At 48.1% G+C, this 21,564-nt stretch overlaps 5 protein-coding genes across 5 annotated transcripts; 1 reads left to right on the forward strand and 4 right to left on the reverse strand.

Annotated features, from left to right (window-relative positions):
• Positions 1 to 411: 411 nt before the first annotated feature.
• AK88_01251 (uncharacterized protein) lies at positions 412 to 1,758 on the forward strand (the record flags this gene model as incomplete). Its single annotated transcript, XM_012478887.1, has 2 exons — positions 412 to 501; positions 682 to 1,758. 2 exons carry the CDS (start codon positions 412 to 414, stop codon positions 1,756 to 1,758), a joined length of 1,167 nt encoding a protein of 388 aa, XP_012334310.1.
• A 491-nt stretch (positions 1,759 to 2,249) lies between these two features.
• On the reverse strand, positions 2,250 to 6,195 carry AK88_01252 (CD99 antigen; the record flags this gene model as incomplete). Its single annotated transcript, XM_012478888.1, has 5 exons — positions 2,250 to 2,569; positions 2,738 to 3,080; positions 3,251 to 3,774; positions 4,371 to 4,883; positions 5,460 to 6,195. The coding sequence occupies 5 exons, from the start codon at positions 6,193 to 6,195 to the stop codon at positions 2,250 to 2,252; spliced, it is 2,436 nt and encodes an 811-aa protein (XP_012334311.1).
• A 1,233-nt stretch (positions 6,196 to 7,428) lies between these two features.
• AK88_01253 (uncharacterized protein) lies at positions 7,429 to 12,339 on the reverse strand (the record flags this gene model as incomplete). The annotated part of the gene is made up of 5 exons (XM_012478889.1): positions 7,429 to 8,778; positions 8,916 to 9,577; positions 9,974 to 10,573; positions 11,041 to 12,004; positions 12,250 to 12,339. The coding sequence occupies 5 exons, from the start codon at positions 12,337 to 12,339 to the stop codon at positions 7,429 to 7,431; spliced, it is 3,666 nt and encodes a 1,221-aa protein (XP_012334312.1).
• Positions 12,340 to 13,571: 1,232 nt separating this feature from the next.
• Positions 13,572 to 18,964, reverse strand: AK88_01254 (uncharacterized protein; the record flags this gene model as incomplete). The annotated part of the gene is made up of 6 exons (XM_012478890.1): positions 13,572 to 14,657; positions 14,828 to 15,666; positions 16,281 to 16,349; positions 16,845 to 17,589; positions 17,766 to 18,167; positions 18,218 to 18,964. The coding sequence occupies 6 exons, from the start codon at positions 18,962 to 18,964 to the stop codon at positions 13,572 to 13,574; spliced, it is 3,888 nt and encodes a 1,295-aa protein (XP_012334313.1).
• Positions 18,965 to 20,709: 1,745 nt separating this feature from the next.
• On the reverse strand, positions 20,710 to 21,483 carry AK88_01255 (uncharacterized protein; the record flags this gene model as incomplete). Its single annotated transcript, XM_012478891.1, has 1 exon — positions 20,710 to 21,483. One exon carries the CDS (start codon positions 21,481 to 21,483, stop codon positions 20,710 to 20,712), a length of 774 nt encoding a protein of 257 aa, XP_012334314.1.
• Between the last annotated feature and the right edge of the window lie 81 nt (positions 21,484 to 21,564).

The raw sequence follows: 21,564 nt of genomic DNA on the forward strand, positions 1-21,564 counted from the left end.
TTTTTTTTTTTTTTTTTTTTTCCGATTTTTTTTTTTTTTACCTTTTTAAAAAGGGAACATTTGAAAGAAGCCACAAGAGGTGTTTCTGAAAGAAGGAGCATTTAAAAAAGAAAAGAAGAGGTGTTTTTTAAAAAGTGAACATTTATAAGAGAAGAAGAGGTACTTTTTAAGGAGCCTTTTTTAAGGAGAAGCATGTGAAAAAAAAAACAAAAAAGGAGCATTTTTAAAAGAACCAAGGTGTTATTACGCAGCACCCCGTTTAGCCGCAACTCAATAAGTGCACACCTCGCCTTTTATTTTATAAGAAAACAACCCGCTTTTTTTTGTGTGCATTATGTGAAAGTTTTTTTTTTTTTTTTTAAATTACAAGGCTTCCCTTTTGTCTTATATTTTTTCCAATAATTAGCCGCAATGACAAACGTTGTAAATGTAAACGCATTCGCCTTTTCTAGACGCAACAGGAGCTCATTGTTGATCGTTTTGCTCGTATTTTTATATTCGGTAATAAGAAACGAGTACCTGAGCCACGTTTGGCAGTATATTATTAGCAGCGCACTTTTTTACACCCGTTAAGATGAGCTCCTTCTTGTTGCTAAACACATGTGTACCCAAACCTGAGCACTAATATATATATTGCCCCCCTTTTTTTTTTTTTTTTTTTTTTTGTTAACCCTCTCACAGAACGTCATTCCTGTAACGACACACAATTCGGCCCTTATTGTACACGAAAGGAAATTGCAAAGACTATTAAGCAAAGCCGACGCAAATGAAGTTAGTCCCTTTAAAAGTACACTTCATGGAGATACAAATGAAGATAAAAATGTGTTAGAATCAGTTGGGAAATTGCCCAAGGTGTGCAACGTGGAAGATGTCAATGTGTATGTAAACGAAGAAACAGAACTAAATAAGGTGCACGGATCAGGTATTGTTCGACTAAGTCTGAAAGATGCGTTCATTGGAAGTTATAATTATTTTAAGCAGTTGAAAAAAGGTTATTATAAAATGATGGAGTCCTCAAGAAAGTGGTTTTATAAAAGTGTCGTACAATGTAGAATACCTGATGATGTGATGGAACATCTTTGGGAGGAATACGAGACAGGACTAATTGAGGATTTGAATGAGATGGAAGAATTTTGCGTCGAAAGCATTTTTGATTTTGCAGGAAATGGAAGGATTGGAAAAATCACCAAAGACGAATATGATCAGTTTAATAAGAACATGAAGGATATTTGTAAACGTTTCACCAAACTCACTGAAAAAAAATGGAAAGGCTTAATGAGTGATAAGATGAAGATTATTAAAAAAGAGATGAATACACAAAAAAAGGGAAAGTACAATTATGGGTATGATGACGTAGTGGAACAATTTTACTTAGATGAAATTATGAACCCAATACAGGATGAAACGACGGAAGAGGGAGGAGAAGATGATGATGAGGATTTATTAAAGAAACAGGCAACCGTGTTACAGCAAATTGAGGAGTTATGCGAACTGTGCGAAGAGGAAGGGGAGCTAATGGATGAGGAAGAGGACGAATTCAAAGTTGATTTTGAGCAAATTGATGTGGAGGAACAAATAGAAACGGGACGTAAGCAAAGGGAGAAGGAACGGAACAGAAGAGAAAAGGAAGCTAAATCGTATCGCAGGGAGAAGAGGACAAACGTAAAGGAATCGAACCCAAGTGTAAAGAAGTCAAGGTTCAATGAAAACAGATCCCATGGAAGGGACACCAAGCGAAGCAGTATGAGAAGGAGATGAATCAGGATTCACAGCAAAGTAGAAAGGAAAAGCGAAGCCAAAAAGAAAGCAACGCAAAAAAAAAAATAAGCCAACTGATGCAAAATAAAGCGATGTAAAGCACACCAAGCAGAAGGGAAATTGCCGCACACGTGTATGTCCACCTGGACTGAAGAATTAAAGTACAAATTTTTCCTTTTTACCGTAACAGTGATTGTGCTTAAGACGCTTTTCTCTCTTTCTTTCTCTCTTTCTTTCTCTCTTTCTTTCTCTCTTTCTTTCTCTCTTTCTTTCTCTCTTTCTTTCTCTCTTTCTTTCTCTCTCTCTTTCTCTCTCTCTTTCTCTCTCTCTTTCTCTCTTTCTTTCTCTCTCTCTCTCTCTCTCTCTGTCTCTGTTGTTTTTTTTTTTTTTGTGTATTCTTTTTATTCATTGCTATTCTTAATTTTACCTGGATAGTAATGTTCTTAGTAGTCTTTTGTAGATTATGTAATTTTCCTTGTATTCATTGTTCTTTATGGCAGTGTGCAAATAACTCCCAGGCACAACTCACCAGTGGATTCCACCGTTAATAGTAGAACCAAGTGAAAATGCTTTGAGGTGTAAACGTTTTCGCCATTTGGAAAAAGATGCGCCTGCACGGCGTCATGGGTCGTCTTGGCTTCTGTGTCCGTGGATTTACTATCCTCCCCTGCATCTGATTTGTGCGCAGGTTGTACACTTGGCTTAGTAGAAGGCATAGCTGGTAATGGTGCAGGTTCAGGCTCCCCTGTTGATGTTACTGCTACTGATTCCGTCTGATCCCCTCTATTTGTACCCTGTGTAACATCCTTATCTATGAGTTCAAGTGGAAAGGGGAACAATATGAAGAAGCTAAGGTCCTGATGGTTCAGGATTTATAGTTTTCTTTTTCTACTTCTGATACACTCATAGTGCTCCCATAGTGTGTTTAGTGTACCCGCGTGCACCCCTGTGGTACACGTGTGCCCAACAGTAGAGGCACCTGTGCGGCCGGGCGCGTGTGTAGGTTCATTGTCGTTTGCTTCATAGTTCTCGATAACATCTGTGGAAGGTGGACCGCTGTTGTACAAGGAGCTCGTGACTATACTCACAGTGCCCTTACTGTCTGCAAGTTTCACATGAACAAGATTATCATCAGCGTGCTCACCGGAACTGGTTGTTGCTGGTGGATGCTGCCACCCCGATGCACCGGGTACTGACGGTATTCCTGGTCCTGGTGGTGCGCCGCGTTGCAGGTGCTCCAGTATTACTTCGTCGAGTGGCGGTGACGGAACGTCACGAACGGTTCGATACGTTCGTCGTCGTTTGGCGAGATAGGCAAAGTACTAAGCAGAAAACGGGAGTAAAGAGCAGGGTGAGGACGGTAGGATAAAAGGAATGAACGCGGGTGTAGGAGTATATTGGTTAGAAACATCATATATTGGAGCCCGTAGGGATGTTCAGAGGTATAAACATCCTGCACATGCGGCATGCCCGCATTGTCGTATATACTTACCTTCCAGAGGAAAAAGGCAATCACCGCAATACCAACAACCGCGGGAATGATCGCGGGGGTGTACGGGATAAGGTCATCCCAGGTTAGTCCGGCAGCAGCTACGATCTCTTCGGGTGTGTGCTGTGCAGGGGGATCATTCTGGGGGGTGGATGTAATCTGAGTAGTCACAGAGTTGGTAGTACTGGAACCATTATCAGGGCAGGAAGGAGTTTGGGTTGCGGTAGAACCAGTACCGGAGGAACCAGGGTTTTCGGCCCCCGTGGAAGCAGTACCAGTAGAACCCGGCCCTGAAGAACCTGGGGTTTGGTGACCAGTGGAACCATTACCAGAGGATTGACCTCCTCCACTGCCTTGGGTAGTACCATCCCCACCTTGTTTTCCTTCCCCACCAGAAACTCCATGCGCCAAATCCGCATCACTGAAACTGCCACTACTACCCGATTGATCTGGGTTCGGGTTGGGTTTTGGTTTGGGTGGATTGAGAGAAGGGGGGTCATCGTTGCCGCCGTCGGCGAAGGCATCGCCTGAACATGTGGTGAATGGGGAGACAGGGAAAGGGAAGGAAGAAGGATATGAAAGAAACTGAACTTTATGCAGTGCGAGATTGGCCACGGTTGCCGCTTGCCCGCTGTCCGTCGCTGCATTGTTCGACCACACGATTGACGGCGGTTGTCCGTCGTTTCACGTGTGACCGCCGGTCGGGTGACGAGAGCGGAGAGGGGGGCACGGAGCAAGGTGCCACCCCGGGAAAAGACTCTCTCTGTGCCACAACACAACACAACACACACAGACACAGTCTGTGTGTCGGCCTGCATCTACGTCGAGGTCTGTCTACGTCTACCTCCCGCGGCGGACCGATCGCTCACGCTCGGTCTGTCGCTGTCTCGCTCTGCCACGCTCTGCCGCCATCATTCTTATGCGACGTTGATTGCTGTCGCCCTCTGGCTCTGCGCAAATTGGTGTTTGTGTTGTTTTGTTTTATTTCTCTTTTGGACTAAATGAAAAGGAGGATAGTGTTGTCCTTTTTTTTGTTTTGTTGTTTTTTTTCTGCTGTTCTTCCTTTGTCCTTAGATAACCTAGCTAGGGTACTAGCATAAGGCATCCAGCCCGTTGTCAACACCTCCGCAGGAGCTGTTCCCGGTACCCCTCATTGGACTCTCGCAGGTACCTGTGGAAGATGTGGCTCTATCCTTTTCCTTCAGCAGCTTCCATGTTTCACAGTCAGGCTCCCCTGGATAAGAGTGAGTACCAGCTGATACAATAGCACGGGACCCTCCCATAGGATCTGAAAGAACAGATACTGCGTTGTTCTTGTCATAAGGACACTTCTCCTCACCTTTGTCATCCTTTGGTGTAACTTTTTTTTCTTCCTTTGTTGGACTCAGATCTGCTCCTCCTTTACCTAAGTCTGTTCCCCCCTTTGGTGCGGCTGGTGCTCCATCACCCTTTGCTCCTTTTGCTCCCTTTGATCCTGCTTCTGCATTGTCCACGGGTGTAGGAGGTGGAGGAGGCGGAGGTGGTCCTGCCGGTGGTCTTGCTGGTAATACTGGAGATGCCGGTGCTTGTGGTTGCGATGGCGGCAATGACCTGCCTCCTGCGGTATCCTCGAGTTTTGGTCCTGCAGTGGGTTTACCTAAGATGGGGAACGGAAGAAAGATGGATGCAAAGATGATAAAAAAAAAAAGGACACAAGTGGTAGAAAGAAGGGGCGGGTCGGCTCGATGCAGTGGGTCGATGCAGTGGGTCGAGGTGCAATCGGTGGACTCCGTACTCCGTGAACTGGGTCAGGCGACAGCAAGCGTACGGTGAGGTGAACTCGGTGAACTGGGTCTAGGTGGACTCCGTACTCCGTGAACTGGGGGTAGACGGTAGCCGTACAACTGTTATTTGTTGTGGCCGTCATCTCGTCTCCGGTGCCGTCATGTCCCGGCGGCGGCCGCTACCACGACCATCGTGACCGCCGTCCTGGCCGCTCAACCGAAGTGGGGCAGCTGCCGTCGTGGCCACCGCTGTGCTCGGCTCAACGAAGTCGTGTGCCGTGCTGTTCCGCCGCGTGTGCGTTGTTGTTCGCGCGTGCGTGTTGTGCCAGCCGTGTTTTTTTGTGGTGGCGGCATCCCTATCATCCGGACTATGGCTGGCCATTCGCGTGCGTACTGTGCGCGTTCCTAGTGCCGATATTCCTATCACTGTGATGCTTTACTGTTCTTACCCTTCGCGTGCTCCTCCTCCGGGTCCTCATCATCATCCTCGTGGTCCTTATCGTCGTCGTCGGCAGGAACGTGCCCCCATATTGGCTCTACTTTCTTCCCTACTTTCTTTAATATACGCGTCATTCCTGTCGCCATTGCGTCCCGCACGTGTCCTGCTTTCAATAATTCCATACGTTGCTTCCAGTGGTCAGATCTCTGGTGCCCGCGTGATGCTTCACTGTTTACCCTTCGTGTGCATTTTCCAGATCGCTGTAACTGTTTCATCTTTGCCTTCATTTTGTCATTCCCCATTATCCAGTCATCAAATTGTGCGCCTATTACTTTTCCTCCTATGCTCAGTTCATTCTCGACCACCCAGGTGCACGTCTTAACATTAACACCATTTTTAAAACTGCTCATAAACTGTTCTAATATGTGCAATGCCTGTTTGATGCCTATAGTTCTTCCACAGTTTGCTCTTATCAACTGGAACATAATTACATTCGCAATTATGCACCGTATATATGTGTGTAATTGGTCTCCTACTGCCGAAGCATCGTATCCCCCTTCTGCACTCGTCCCCCAGCCATTCATGAAATATAATGCGGGCACCATCATTTTGCATACAACTTTGTCGTCCTCATTATGCAAACGTGTGAACTTGTGCTTCAACCATCCTGCATTATTACACGATTGCGCCCATATGTCATGATGGTGCTCCATATAGGTAAGAAACTGTTCTACTATATCTTTCATCTTGGCCCATATGCCTTCCTGCAGCAGAGGAAAATTATATGTGTACCTGTCTATCTTCCTTTACTTCCACAATTTTTTAATATGTGCCGGCCGCAACATCTTAACTCGCGTTTGTCATAAAGTGGCCTCGTCTTGTGTCTCTGTCCACTTCCCGCTCTCTTTACTATTCATTTTACCGCCGTATTAAATTACCTCATATGTTCCAGCGTTTGTCCCCACTACCGTTTGCCGTGCATAATCTGCTAAGAGAGTCCCAAATGTTTGGGCCATGTTTGTTTGTTTATTATAAATCTGTATTTGAATTCCTACTGCACATAGAACAGTGCCTCAAACTAGCTATATTCTGCCGCAGATGTCCTGTGGTTGTCTTAGTACAGTAACTGTGCACACTAACAAAACATATTCCTAAACTAAGGCCTCCTGAATAATTTTATCCCTTCATTAGAGATAGGAAAACACCAAGGAAAAAAAGATGGAATAGAAAAGATGGGAGAAAAGAAAGATAAACCAAAAAAAAAAAAAAGAAGCGACAGGAAAAAATAAGACAAAACTACACCGTTAATATTACAGACATCCACACTAGTCCCAGAACAACACCAATTGTGCAATCCTCTGGATTCCCGGTTCAAATGTACATATATCCCGTGGATATAGCATTAACCAGAGTTCTTGTTCCGTTTTCCTGTCTTTGTGTAGAAGAAGAAAGGAAAAAAAAAACCAAAGGAAACACCAGGACAATACTAGACAACGTCATGAATAGCCCGCCTGCCCCTGTTCTACACCGGTCTCCACGAAACGCCTGCACACACTGTGTCTCTCTATGTGCGTACACCTAAAAACCGCAGTAACAACGTGAAGTTTGTAAAACTGTGGTCACGCGGGTAAAATATATATATACATCGTTCATATATCATTACCCAGACTGGGGGCGCCTGCGTGTAGCAGAAAGGCCAAAAGTACGACGCCTGTGCGCATTACATGTGAATCCACATATGCTATATATATGTAACCTCTACAACCGTATACCGATAGTCATAATAAAAGAAGTTGACTACATAACAAGAAAAAAACAAGGCAAAAGTAAGCACAAGTAAGCAGAACAGAGCAGAAAAAAAAAAGGAAGGTATGGAATAGTGCAAACAAGAAATATATTATGTATATCACATAATGAAGTAAAAGTGGTCGGCCGTTAGCATGCGTTATTTCGCATTCATATGCAACGTCATCCTCATTTCAGAGCTTCTGCAATAGTTCATCTACATATAACTCCCTAGCCTGCAAACTGCGTTCGACTTCGCACTCTTCAATGATTAATGCCAGGATCAGTATCCATATTGTAGCGGTTAACGGTTTTTTCATGTAAGGTTGCGGATGCATTGGCTGCGAGCGCGGTAAAGCTCTCACTCTTAGAACATCTTCTGCGGCCATTACATTTTCCACTGCGAAGTCTGCGTCGACTACGGATAGTGCGCCTTTTTCCGGTACTGTCTCCTGGTCGATATTTTCTAACAAATGCCTAAAACAATCGCTTTCGATATACTTGGCCATGTCGTGATGTTGCTGTGCGACCCACTTTTTCCAGGCATCTTTCTTCATTTCCACACATCCAATACTTCTTTGTTCAGTGAGTTCACGCTGCCCGGATACTCCGTTGTCCTCCTTTGCCACCATGTGTGCACGGAGGTATTGTTTCCAGTTCGATTTCAATTGCACAACCCACGGCTGCGTCGTGCACTCCCGCAATATGCGTTTGTTGCGGTCAATCCAGTTAATCCAATTAATGTCGTCGGGGATCGGGCATTCATGCCGCGGGGAGGAGTGCGGGTCGGGTTGTGCATCTAACTGTGTAGTTTCCATGCAACTCCATGGATCGTGGTTATCTTCGTTTGGTGGACACGGGTCCGTGGCGAACTGTATAGTTTCCATATAACTCCATGGATCGCAGTCATTAGGTGCACAAGGGGCCGTTGCTAACTGCATGGTTTCCATACAACTCCATGGATCGGGGTCGTCTTCGTTACGTGGAGAAGCGTCCGTTGCTAACGGTGTAGTTTCCATACAACTCCATGAAGCGCAGTCATTCGGTGCACAAGGGCCCGTTTCTAACGGTATAGTTTCCATGCAACTCCATGGAGCGGGGTCATCATCTGGACATGGGTTCGTTCCATCCGAGTCAGTGGGTGGAGCGAGGGTGGATGGAACGTGGTTTCCTGGTAAACCATGGTCTGAGGTAGAAACATCTAAGATGTTGTTATTCCTGTGGTCGTCCCGCATCAAATCCTGCGCAAACTCCTCCACGATTATCTGCAAATAGCCGTCTTTGACGTTTTCCCATGCGGCTGCTTCGCATTCGTGGAGCACTTCTAAGTGTAGCTCAATGATCGTGCGTTTATGCACGCGTGGATGACGTCGTCGTCGGTCGGCAGCAGATGCAGCCCGCCTATCCATAACCATCGTGTACGCGTAATCGGGTGGCGGTGCGCCTCGTTGTAGATGCTGCAATATTTCTTCGTCGAGTTGCGGTGACGGCACGTCACGCACGGTGCGAAACGTTCGTCGTCGTTTGGCGAGGTGCGCAAAGTACTACAAAAACAAACAAAAAGAGCGATGTAGAAGAGTGCATTTGTGTTAGAATGATCGTACAAAATATCCCGTTTGGAACACATTTGTCTATGGTACATATTGCGGATACGCATATGCGGTATTCCGTATATACTTACCTTCCAGAGGGAATAACCAAGAAGGGCGACGGTGACGGCAGTGAGAAAAAACAGGATGGGAGTAGTGGCGGTAAGGACCGTGCCGGTTAGGTCGGGCAAGAAGGGACCATTATCTTGCCCATTCTGCGGAGCTTGTCCCCTTGGACCTGGTGTTGGTCCTGTTCCGAAGTGTCCTCCCGTACCGTCTGCATATCGAGGAATATCTATTAATAGGACAGAGGCGCCACTGCTGGAACCTGAATTTGAGCTCAAGCAAGCATCTTTCTCAGCACTTCCACTTCCTCCCCCGCCTCCACCACTACCACCACCAACTCCGCCTCCTCCTGCACCCGGTTCACCACCAGTACTGATCGGGCCGCTACCGCTGCTGCTGTCGGTCTGATCGGGATTCGGTTTTGGTTTGGGTGGATTGAGAGGTGGAAGGCCAGCGTTTTCTCCATCCGGGTTGGTAACGGAGGATCCAGTGAGGCCAGGACCTCCTGTGTCTGCATTGTCCGCGGCCCCGTCAGCTTTGGGACCGGGTGCTGCTGGGTCTGGTCCACTGGAAGTTGATGTTGTTGTGGATGCTGGTTCTGGCTGTGTTTGATTCGTTGGCGTAGTTGCTGCTGATGGTTCTGTTGCAGCGGATCCGGAGACGTCTACACTCGATGTAACATCTTTACCTAGGGGTCCACGTACGCGAAACAGTAAATTAGGTTGAAATTGAAGGTTCTTAGGACGGTTGACCGCGGTCCGTCGCTGGATGAGTTGGCCACACGCTTCGTTGCCGTCGTTTCACGCTTGTCGTCCGCGGGTGGGGACGGTACCACGCGGGAAAAGACACTCTCTCTCTCCCACACAGCACACAACACACACACACAATGTGTGTCGACGTCTGTCGACGTCGACGTCTACATCCAGCGGTCGATCCTCGGCGCTGTGCCGGTTTCATGCTCATTCGACGTGTGGTTGCGCGCGCTCCGTGGTGTCTTTCCCTCTGTGTCTCCGGAAATTGTTGTTGCTTTTTTTTTTTTTTTTTTTTTTTCTATGGTGGTGTCCCGAGGGTTCGTTGTTCGTACCTGTTGGTACATTCTGTGTAGTTGTGGAAGTTCCTATGGATATGGTTGTTGAACCCGAACTGCCGGGAATACCCCACTGCCCTGAAGCGGGTTCGTCGGTGGGCACGCTAACATTGTGTACTTTTGGTTCCAGTACTGTTTCCAGGCACTCAGAAATTCTGTCCGGGTCAGGCCCAAGTTTCCCACAATCTTCTTCGCTCCTGGGAGATTTTACATGGACGCTCCCTGCGCTTGCAGTCTCCAGAGGAATCTTACCTGCGGTATCCTTGTTAGGTCCTTGGCCCCCTGTACTTGGTTGGCCGTCCTTTCCTGGTGCTGGTGTGGCCTCCTTCCCGGGCACCACTACTGTTGGTTCTGCCTGGGGGGACACGGATGCTGGTGGTGGTCCTGGTGGTGCGGCCGGTGACGGCGCGGGAGGAGGTGGTTCCTCCTCCGGTTCCTTCCTTGCTACGTTTGTTCCTGCTCCTCCCGCTGATCCCTCTGGTGCAGGTGCTGGTGCGCGGGGTGTTCCTGCCTTATCAGTGTGTTCCGGCGTTTTCTCTTCTTTACTCTCGGCCTTCTTCTTGTCAGGGTCCCCATCTGTCTTTTTGGTCTTGTCCGCTACAGTAAAGAAGGAAGAAACATTGTAGAAAGATGATAAAAAAAACAAAGGTCACCAGTGGTACAGAACGAAGGGGGCGCGACGGTGTGGTGTGGTTCGATCAGGTACCGGCAGGGTAGGGTCGGCTGCATGGGTCGATGCAGTGGGTCGATGCAGTGGGTCGAGGTGCAATCGGTGGACTGGACTCGATGCACTGGGTCAGGCGGCAGCACGCGTACGGTGAGGTGAACTCGGTCGACTGGGTCGGGATGGATGGTAGCAGTACAAGTTTTATTTGTTGTTGCCGTCATGTCGTCCGCCGACCCGTTCCGTCCGTCTCCGGTGCCTCGTCATGTGCCTTGTCACCGCTACAGTTGCCGTCGTGGTCGCCGCGTGCGTGTTGTTGCCGTGGCGGCATCCATATTCGGCCGTATCGAGCCGTGTTTGTGTGCTGGGTGTATTCGTGCTTTCTCCCATCGGTCCTTACCTGTCGGTTCCTTTTGTGTTGCCGGCTCATTATCTGCTGGATTTTCAGGGGTTATTTTGGCGGTGCCACCTGCGTTACCTGCTTTATCCGCTTCTGACATGCCCGGTGATGTTGATGTTGTTGGTCGTAATGTTGCGTGTACCCCGTTTGTTCTTCCGCCTGCCTCTGCCGGCATGGCCGCCCGTGCTGTTTCTTTATCGGGTCCGTTCGGCCTTGCCTGCTCCCATTTGCTTATTTCCGTGTTCAATATGTTTTTACCTTCCTGACTGTTCTTACTCTCTCCTACTTTCTTGATCAATTCCTTCACGTCACTCTTCTTCATATACTCTTTCTTATCCATCCACTCCGTCGCTGTTCCTAGGTTCGTACTTTCTAATATTTCAATACTATTTCCTTCCTTAGCCTGTTGCCCTGCATCATCTGTACCTTGTGTTCCCCTGTTTCTGGTACATACTTGCGCCTGGTTCCCTGCATTTATTCTGTGTTGGCGTTTCCTCCATTCTGTAACCCATTCGTCCATGGCCTCTCCCATAAATCTTGTTCCAATTCTCAGTGCATCAAAGTTGGCCCATTTACACTTCTCCCTATTATGCCCAAGTCCAAAGGAATCCTCCATCATATTCATTATGCTGGAAACATGTTCCGTTATTTCTTTTATTTTACAGTGCTTCCCATATAACTTGATAAGGGCCACGGTCCCTACCATACACTTCAAGTGGTTCCATAATTCCCGCTGTCTATCATTTCTACCTACCTGCTTTTTGTTCCCTGAACTCAATCCTTCCATATAAAAAAATATTTTTCCTATCTCTCTGCATAGAAATTTACTTAAGCTATCCTTAAGATGCTCGCTCCTGAATTCGTTGTTCCTACATATTGTTTGTATCGTAATGTGGTATCCTCGCTCATTCAAGTATTCACCTAATTCGCTGAACATACTCTTTATATCCGTCCATATTTTGTCCTAGGATAGAAATAGATAACGCATTCACTTTTACATTACCTATTCCCTAATTTTATCTTCCCTATAGAGAAGTTCACATGTTACCAATATCCCCAATGTATTCTTCGTAAATGCATACATGAATACTAATCCACATTATGCGGATATTCCTATATAGTTCTATACTTCTGTGTAATATCCACCATGGCCAACACAAATGCGTTCATTCACTCCGTGTTGCCAAAATAGTTCTCACAATAACTTACGCTAAAATCTTCCCCATCCTTCAGGTCACCTTGTATTTTTCTTTCTAATATATATTCCACCAATAAATCTGTGAACTCTTTTGCACTCATGTTGTTGCGGTTTCCTTTCCACTATGGTATAACATTGCACCGTTGATTAATTTCTCAACATTCCATATATGCCACAGAAACTGCTATGCATGTCCGTTGTGGTGCCTGTTACACTTGTCCTTTGTTGTTCATTAGGAACTTCCTTCCTTAAGATTTAACATTACAAATCTATATACAACAAAACCTTCATCTCTGCCTTGTGGGCAATCCGATTCTTCCACTAATATTAAATCATGCAGGACTTCTATATAGGTAATAAGAGAAAAATGCATATATGAAAAGAAAAAGACAGAACAACAGGAAACAAAAAAGGGCAACAACAAAAAAAAAAAAAAAAAGAAAAGAAAAGAAAACAAAAGAAAAGCAAAGCAAAGCAAAGCAAAAATAGGAAAAATGCTACACAACGCTACCTACACACACAACGCGTCATGAATACACCCCTTAACAACAACACCCGTTGTCCACTAAACGCCTTCACACACACTGTCTCTGCGTGCGTACACAAAAAAACCGCAGTAGCGACAACAACATCAAATTCTTCTTCCGTCCTTGCCGTCGCTGCCGTCTTTCCTTGTGTGCTCCCACATAATATGTGTGTTCCTTCTCCGCCACGCTCCACTGCACGCTCTCTGCTCCCTCTCTGTGGATCCTTCCCTCGAAAACTCCTGACGCGGACAATTCGTTTACCCGGCTACGTCGGCGAACCGCTTCACTCGGACAATCCGTGCACCCGGCCGCTATGGTCGACGCGTGTGCTCGGAGAGACAATCTCTGCTCCTTCTTACACTCGGCGACTTCGTCGAATCGTTGTTACACGCAGCCGCGTTGGTCGACGCGTTTGCGCGGAGAGACAATCTCTCCTTATACTCGAATGCGTATGCGCATTCTATATTTGTGCTGCACTATACCCTTAGAATGCACGTGCGCATCTTTTAATAATTAACGTCACACAAAGGAGAATACTACCCGAGCATTTTATTCATGTAAATCTACATTTTATATGCATGTAACGGGTACCACCCTGTTCCTATGGGCATGTTAAAAGTTGACTACACAGAAAAAGAACAAAACAAGGCAAAAGTAAGCACAAGTAAGCAGAACGCAGCAGAAAAAAAAAAGACGGTATGTAATAGTGCAAACAAGAAATATATTATGTATATCACATAATGAAGTAAAAGTGGTCTACCGTTAGCATGCGTTATGTCGCATGCATGTGCCCCGTCATACTAATGTTAACACTGTTGCAATAGGTCATCCACATATAACTCCGTTTCGTGCAAACGACATTCGAGCTCGCAGTCTTCGATGACTAATGCCAGGAGCAGTATCCATGTTTTAACGGTTAACGGTTTTTTCATGTAAGGTTGCCGATGCAGTGGTTGGCTGCCTGGCGAATTTCTCACTGTCAGTATATCTTCTGTTCCCTTTACTTTGTCCACTTCTAAGTCTTTTTGCATTATAGGTACGTCGCCTTTTTGCGGTACTGTCTCCTCCTCTACATTATTCAACAAATGTTTAAACCACTCCTGCTCACTGTATGTATCCGTCCGTTTATGCTGTGTTGCAACCCACTGTCTCCACAACCGCAGTTTCGTCATGTCTGCGGATGGCATATTGCCACGCTCACCGAGTGCACGCTGCCCGGATACTCCGTTGTCCTCCTTTGCCGCCATGTGCTCACGCAGGTATTGTGTCCAATCCGATTTGAGGGCATTAAACCACGTTTGCCCCGTGCACTGGCGCAGCATATGTTTGTTGCGGTGAATCCAGTTAATCCATTGTGTGCACGCCGACGTCGCGTGCGCGGGGTCGGAAGGGCCATGTTGTTCATCGTCTAACTGTATGGTTTCCATACAACTCCATGGATCGGGGTCGTCTTCAGTCGGTGACCAAGGGCCCGGTCCGTCGGAATCGGTGGATGGAACATGGGTCCCTGATAAATCCTGGATTAATGATGAAACACTTAAGGTATTCTTATTCGTGTCCTCTTCCTGCTCCAAGTGATGCACAAACTCCTGTGCAAACTCCTGCACGACAAGCTGCAAATAGTGGTCTTTGAAGTTTTCCCACTCGGTCGCTGCACATTCGTGCAGCACTTCTAGATGTAGCTCGATGATCGTGCGCTTATGCACGCGTGGGGGGCGCCGGCGTCGGGCGGATGTTGACGCAGGTTGTGTATCCCTAACCATCGTGTAACCGTAATCGGGTGGCGGCGCGCCGCGTTGTAGATGCTGTAGAATTTCTTCGTCGAGTGGCGGTGACGGCACGTCACGAACGGTGCGAAACGTGCGTCGTCGTTTGGCGAGATAGGCAAAGTACTAAGCAGAAAACGGGAGTAAAGAGCAGGGTGAGGACGGTACGATAAAAGGAGTGAACGCGGGTGTAGGAGTATATTGGTTAGAAACATCATATATTGGAGCGCGTAGGGATGCTCTGCGGTATAAACATCCTGCACATGCGGCATGCCCGCATTGTCGTATATACTGACCTTGCCAAGGAAAAATAGCAGGATAAGGGAAGTGACGCATGCAAAGAAGATAAGAACGGGGGCAGAAAGCAAGATGTCCGCAGGTGTTATGAATGGACTGATGGTGTTATCATGAGGGTCTGTATTAGGTCCCTTACCTTTTGTATCGTGGTAAACTAGTGGGGGTATACCTTCGACAAATGCACCTCCGACTTTACCAAGTACAGCAGAGCCAGGATTATTTAGGTCAAGTCCAAAGGGATCATCAGCAGTTTTATGTGTCTTATCATTACCGTCCGGGGAGGTGGAGGCAGAGGGAGCGCCCTGACCTGTGTCCTGACTGCCCGGTGCTGAGGAACCGGGGTTTGGGACACCTGTGGAGCCAGCTCCTGTGGTACCCGGTTGCAGAGTCCCCGTAGAGCCAGTACCAGCAGAACCTGGACCTGAGGAACCAGGGTTTTGGTGGCCAGTGGAGCCAGGACCGAAGGAACCAGGGGGTTGGTGACCAGTAGAACCAGGTCCTGAGGAGCCGGGACCAGTAGGACCATCTGCACCAGAGGGACCTGTCTCATGTTTGTGACCACTTTGAGCAGGATCAGTGGAGGTAACTGTTGCCTTGGGGGGCTGGGACTCTTGAGATGGTTGTGTCGTGGGAGAGGATGCGACAGTATCCCCATCATGGGCTTTATCATCCTTAGCAGTATTGTGTGCCTCCGTTGGATCAGGTGTACTTCCACCGGAGGCTGAGGAACCGGTACCAGTAGTGACTGGGGGTGCGGCTGGTGGTGGTGGTTGTCCTGTTGATCCTGGTGCTGAGCGGTCCTCAGTACTTCCTACAACCTTCACTTCAGTGTTCTTATCTGAAGATGGGTGCCATGGGGAAGAAGTATAGAAGAAAGTGAAGTGGTGCGATGTGATTGCCCATGGTTGACCATGCGCGGTCGCTGCATGGTGAGGCCACATGGTTCACCATCGTCGGTCGGCCACACGGTTGACCGGCGGTGCGTCACTCGTGGTCCGTCGCTGCATGGTTGGCCACGGTGCGAACGATGATTACGGTGCCACGCCGGGAAAAGACTCTGTCTCTCCCACACACAACACACACACAGTGTGTGTGCGGTTGTCTACGTCTGTCGACGTCTACATCCAGCGGCCGATCACGTTCGCCCGGTCGCTCGCATTCCACGTTTGGTTTCTCTCTCGGTGTTCTCTCCGTGTTGTCTCTCCCGCTCTCTCCGGAAATTGTTGTTTGTGTTGTGGTGTTTTGTGTCTGTTGCATTCATAATGTACATGTAGGGCGTTGGTGCACGCCGGTATACATTAATACTATCTCAGATGGTCTTGCCTGTGTTCGAACAGTCCGGTGTGGTTGCAGTATGGTTGAAGGTTATCGTGGTACCCACGTGGTTCGCGTCCGTGGCTGACTTATGGGTATGTGTACTTGTACCGCATGTTGGTTTCGATGTATCCGTACCTGCTTTCTCTGATCCGCCTTCTATTGGCCCTGGTGATGCCCGTGATGGTGCTGCCGGTTTCTTGCCTCCTGCAAATGAAGGCGGAAGAAAGATGATACAAAAAAAAGGGACACAAGTGGTACAGAAAGAAGGGGCCGGGACGGTTCGATCAGGTAGCGGCAGCGTACGGTCGGCTCCATGGGTCGGCTGCGTGGATCGAGGTAAGACTCGGTGGACTGGGTGTACTCGGTGAACTTGGGCTAGATGGTACCAGTACACTTGTATTTGGTGTCGCCGCCCCGCTGCATCCCTCATCTCGTCTCCGGTGCCTCGTCGCCGCTACCGCTGCCGTTGTGGCCGATGTACTCGGCAATTGTACGTTCGCCGCGCAACGTGAGTGCGGATTTGCTGTTCCGCCATGTGTGCCTGGTTGTTGCCCCGCGTTTGCGTGTTGTTGTTGTTGGCGGCGGCATCCATATTGGGCGGATGCGGGCCGTATCCGTAGCGGGCGTATGTGCGTACGGTCCATGCGGGGCGTAAGCATACGGGCCGTATTGTCATGTTCGTACTATTCGGATACTTACCTTTGCCTTGTGTAATTTTGTTCTCTACTGCGTGCGTCATCTTTTTAACTACGTCTAGAGCTTCCGATTTTATCTTGTCCTGTACCTCCTTTATTTCCTTTTCTACATCTTGTGGTGCTGCTGCTGGCGCAGCTTTTTTTGAAATTTGAATTTTACCGTCTGCCGCCTTCGTCAGCTCATAGTCCGTCCACTGCATACTACAGTCCACTTTGTGCTCTATATTCCCTATTGTGTCCATTATTCCGGCGTTGCTTACTAACCAGTCTACCAGTGTGCCATTTACTGGTCGTATAATGGTTCCCGCAGCATGGTACCCACATTCTGTACATTTCTTATCAAAGACTGGGCCTGTCATTGGGTTCCCCCCATATTCACTAGATCCCATGTTCTGCATTGTTTTCCAGGCATACTTTATACCTCTTTTCCATGCTGTCTTATGGTCACAGTACTTGTTTTCCAGTATGTACCCGAATGCATTCGCTATCTCACATCTTAGCCTTTTGTACAATTCTTTATCTTCCGCGTTTTCTCCCTCCTGGTTCGCGAAGAATAATGCACGCGTCATGAGTTTGCACCGTATGACGTCTGCTACTGTCTGGCCCGTGAACAATGTACGGGCGTCTGTTATATCATTCCAACCGGTATTATAACAGTTCGCCCCTAAGGCATCCACCGTGCCGTCTGGATCGTCCATGTAATCAATAAACTGCTGCAACACTCTCTTCATGGTTTCCAGTTCTTCCTTCTGTATTTTGTACATAGCGAACACATGAATGCGCGTGTTCATATTTCACGTATGTTCTATGCGTCCGCATACATGTATACTCCCAAATTCATATATATGCTATAAGTACATTCTGTTTATGCACCTTATTTTCTCTGTGTGTTTTTCTGGTCCCGTCTGGGTTTACTTTAACTTACACTATAATTACCCAGCACGACTACTTGCCTCCTGTCCTCTTTCAATATGGTCTTCAATGGACAATCGTCCGCGTTCGCCGTCTTCGCCTGCGTGGATGTTCCCCCTGCGGCAGGAGCACCGCCCGTAGCAGCCTGACCACCACTCGCAGATGATGTCGTCGTCATGCCACTGCCGATGTCGTCTTCGTTACCACCGCTGTGGGCGGTTTCGCCGCTACTGGTTTGGCCTTGGTGTCTGGTTTGGCCAGGGCGGGTGCGGTGGCACCAGTCGGTTTTGTGGATCCTCCCGATTTGCCCACTGCGTCTGTGCCCGGACCCACTGGTGATGATGGCCGTGGTGGTCTCGGTGGTCTTGGTGCTGGCGCTGGTCGTGGCCTCGGCTTCGGGGGTGGTGCAGGTGATCTAACGATGGTTGCCTTAGGTGGATTCACTGTGTTCTCCATTTGCTTAACCTTTGTCTTTATGTTTTTCTCTATTTCACATTTGGCCGTGGATTGCCCTGGTTGTTGCATGTCGTCTAGCACCTGCTTCACGTGCGGAAAGGTGTCTGCTGCGTCCACCGTGCCCTGTATTGCGCGCATGAGCTCATCTTCTTCTGTTATCACCACCTCGTTCTCATTGCATGGTTCGTCAGTGTGCGTAGTGCCGTCTGTATCATCCCATCCACATCTTCTTGCTGCACGCCCACGTCCTGGTGTGCGCGCCACCCATTGCGTGCTCAACGTGTCCAAGCGCTGGTGCAAGGTGTCTTGAACATTGCCCGATTGAAATATTACCGCCCCGAAATTTTTTTTCTCGCACAATCCTTTTTCGAATTTCTGCTGCTGGAGTGCGTTGTCCTGGTCTAACTCTTTGGAAACTGTCTTTATAATGTTGCTGTGGTCTTTATTCCGTCCATATAGCCGTAATAAAATCTCTCTAGCTACTGTGCACTCTAAATATTCCCTAAAATTCCTGCTCGTGTTGTTCTGCATGTACCGGTGTTGCCATTGTCCCTGTTTAAAATCATATCCCCGCATGTATAGCATTAAATGTACAATTTCTCTACACCTTTTTATGCATGTCGCATTCGAATCATATATACTGCCGCAGAAGCCAGCAATGGCGCCGGTCCCCCCCCCAATGGTGCTGCGTAACTCATTGAATATGTCATCAACCTCCTTGAGCATTCTATTCTGTAAGTGGAATAATTCATACATGTATAGTGCGTACGTCGCCTTACTCTTATATTTTACTGCACTGCCATATGCGTCCTTTGGTGATGTGTGCAGTCGTTGTGATTTTTTGCCGTTGCCCTTCTACATACTTCACTCACTTGCAGGATACGCGCATAAACACTTCATGAGCACGTGTATTTCTGCATTTGCTAGGTATGCATACGCCGTGCGTGCACAAATGTATTAGTGCCCCTGTGTGTCTGAACTGCCTGTATAGTTGAACCTACCCAATATGCCTGTCCGTCGTGTATTTGCCATTGCTGTAGATACTCCTCCCATGCCCCTAGAAAGGGCAGTATGTCATTGGCATGGTCTCCGAGCATATTGAACACGTGTGTCCCGTCCTGGCAAAACCGCGCGACTAGTACTACTACTAGTACTACTACTAGTACTACTACACACCGCTCAATAAAGCACAACAACAACAACAAAAAATATATGCGCACCCCCTGCCTGCACTAAACGCCTGCACACACCCCGTCACCGTCAACCCCGTCTCCGTCAACGCCTTCTCCGTCAACGCTGTCTCCGTCAACGCCTCTCCCGTCAACGCTTCTCCATCAACGCCTTCTCCGTCAACGCTTCTACCGTCAACGCTGCTGTCCGTCACCCCGTTGTCCGTCAACGCTTCTCCGTCACACCGTCTCCGTCAACGCTTCTCTCGTCAACGCCGTCTGTCCGTCACCCCTTCTCCGTCAACGCCTGTCCGTCAACGCGTCTCCGTCACCCCGTCTCCGTCACCCCGGCCCCGTCAACGCTCTTCTCCGTCACCCCGTGTCCGTCAACGCCTCGTCGTCACACCCCGTCTCCGTCAACGCCTCTTCCGTCAACGCCTCTTCCGTCAGCGCTGCTCTCCGTCAACGCTTCTCTGTCACGCGGCTACTTCGTCGAATCGTTCTTACACTCGGCCGCTTTGGTCGACGCGCTTGCTCGGAGAGACAATCTATGCTGCTTCTTACACTCGGTTACGTCGTCGAATCCGTGTTGCACGCGGAGCGATCCGTTTACCCGGGCACGTTTGCTCGGAGAGACAATCTGTCGTCCTTGTTACACTCGGCTACTTCGTCGAATCGGTCTTACACTCGAGCCGCGTTGGGCGACGCGTTTGATCGGAGAGACAATCTCTGCTCCTTCTTACACTCGGCTACTTCGTCGAATGGTGCTTACCCGGCCGTGTTTGCTCGGAGAAACAATGCCCTGCTTCTGACACTCGACGACAATGTGGTTTACGCGGCCACGTGTGCTCGGAGAGACAATCCCTCCTCCTTTCTTACACTCGGCTACTTGGTCGAATCCTTCTTACACGCGGCCGCTTTGGTCGACGCGTCTGCTCGGAGAGACAATGTCTCCTTATACTCGAATGCTTATTCGCGTCCTATATTTGTTCTGCACTATACCCTGCGAATGCACGTGCGCAGCATTTAATAATTAACTTCACATAAAGGAGAATAGTACCCCTTCATATTATTCATTTAAATCTGCGTTTTATATGCATGTAACGGGTACGCACCGGTGCCTATGGTCATGTTAAAAGAAGTGGACTACACAGAAAAAGAACAAAACAAGGCAAAAGTAAGCACAAGTAAGCAGAACAGAGCAGCAAAAAAAAAAAGAACGTATGGAATAATGCAAACACGAAATATATGACGTATATCACGTAATGAAGTAAAAGTGGTCTACCGTTAGCATGCGTTATTGCATTATTCCCATTCATATGCCCCGTCATGCTAATGTGAACACTGTTGCAATATGTCATCTACATATAACTCCCTATCGTGCAAACGACATTCGAGCGCGCAGTCTTCTATAACGCACGCTAGAATGAGTATCCATATTTTAGCGGTTAAGCGTTGTTTCATATGAGGTGGCTGATGCAGTGGCTGCGTCCGTGGTACATCTCTCACTCTTAGAACATCTTCTTGTCCCATTACTTGTTCCACTTCTAAGTCCTTTCGCACTACAGGTACTTCGCCATTTGCCGGTACTGTGTCGTCCTCTACACTATGCAACAAATGTTGAAACCACTGCTCCGTATACATACGCATTTGCTGATGTTGCTGTGCGACCCATTGTTTCCACAACCGCAGTTTGCTCATGTGCAGGGTTGCCACTTCACCGAACTCACGCTGCCCGGATACTACGTTGTCTTCGTTTGCCGCCATGTGCTGACGCAGGTATTGTTTCCAATCCGATTTCAATTGCAAAAACCACGGTTTCCCCGTGCACTCCCGCAATAGGTGCTTGTGGCGGTCAATCCAGTGAATCCAATTAGTGTGGTCGGGGGTCAGGTTTGCATTCCCGGGGTCGGAAGAGTATGCAAGGGGAGAAGGAGTCTCAGCTTGTGCTAACTGTATAGTTTCCATACAACTCCATGGGTTATCTTCGTTAGGTGGACATGAATCTGTTGCGTCCGAGTCAGTGGATGGAACATGGTTTCCTGGTAAACCCTCGTTTGGGATAGCAGTATCCGGGAAACTACTATGTCCGTGGTTGCCCCCCATAAACTCTTCAACGAGTATTTGCAAATAGTGGTCTTTGACGTTTTCCCATGCGGCCACTTCACATTCGTTGAGCACTTCTAA

Source organism: Plasmodium fragile (assembly GCF_000956335.1).
Source record: "Plasmodium fragile strain nilgiri unplaced genomic scaffold supercont1.10, whole genome shotgun sequence".
Lineage (NCBI taxonomy): Eukaryota > Apicomplexa > Aconoidasida > Haemosporida > Plasmodiidae > Plasmodium > Plasmodium fragile.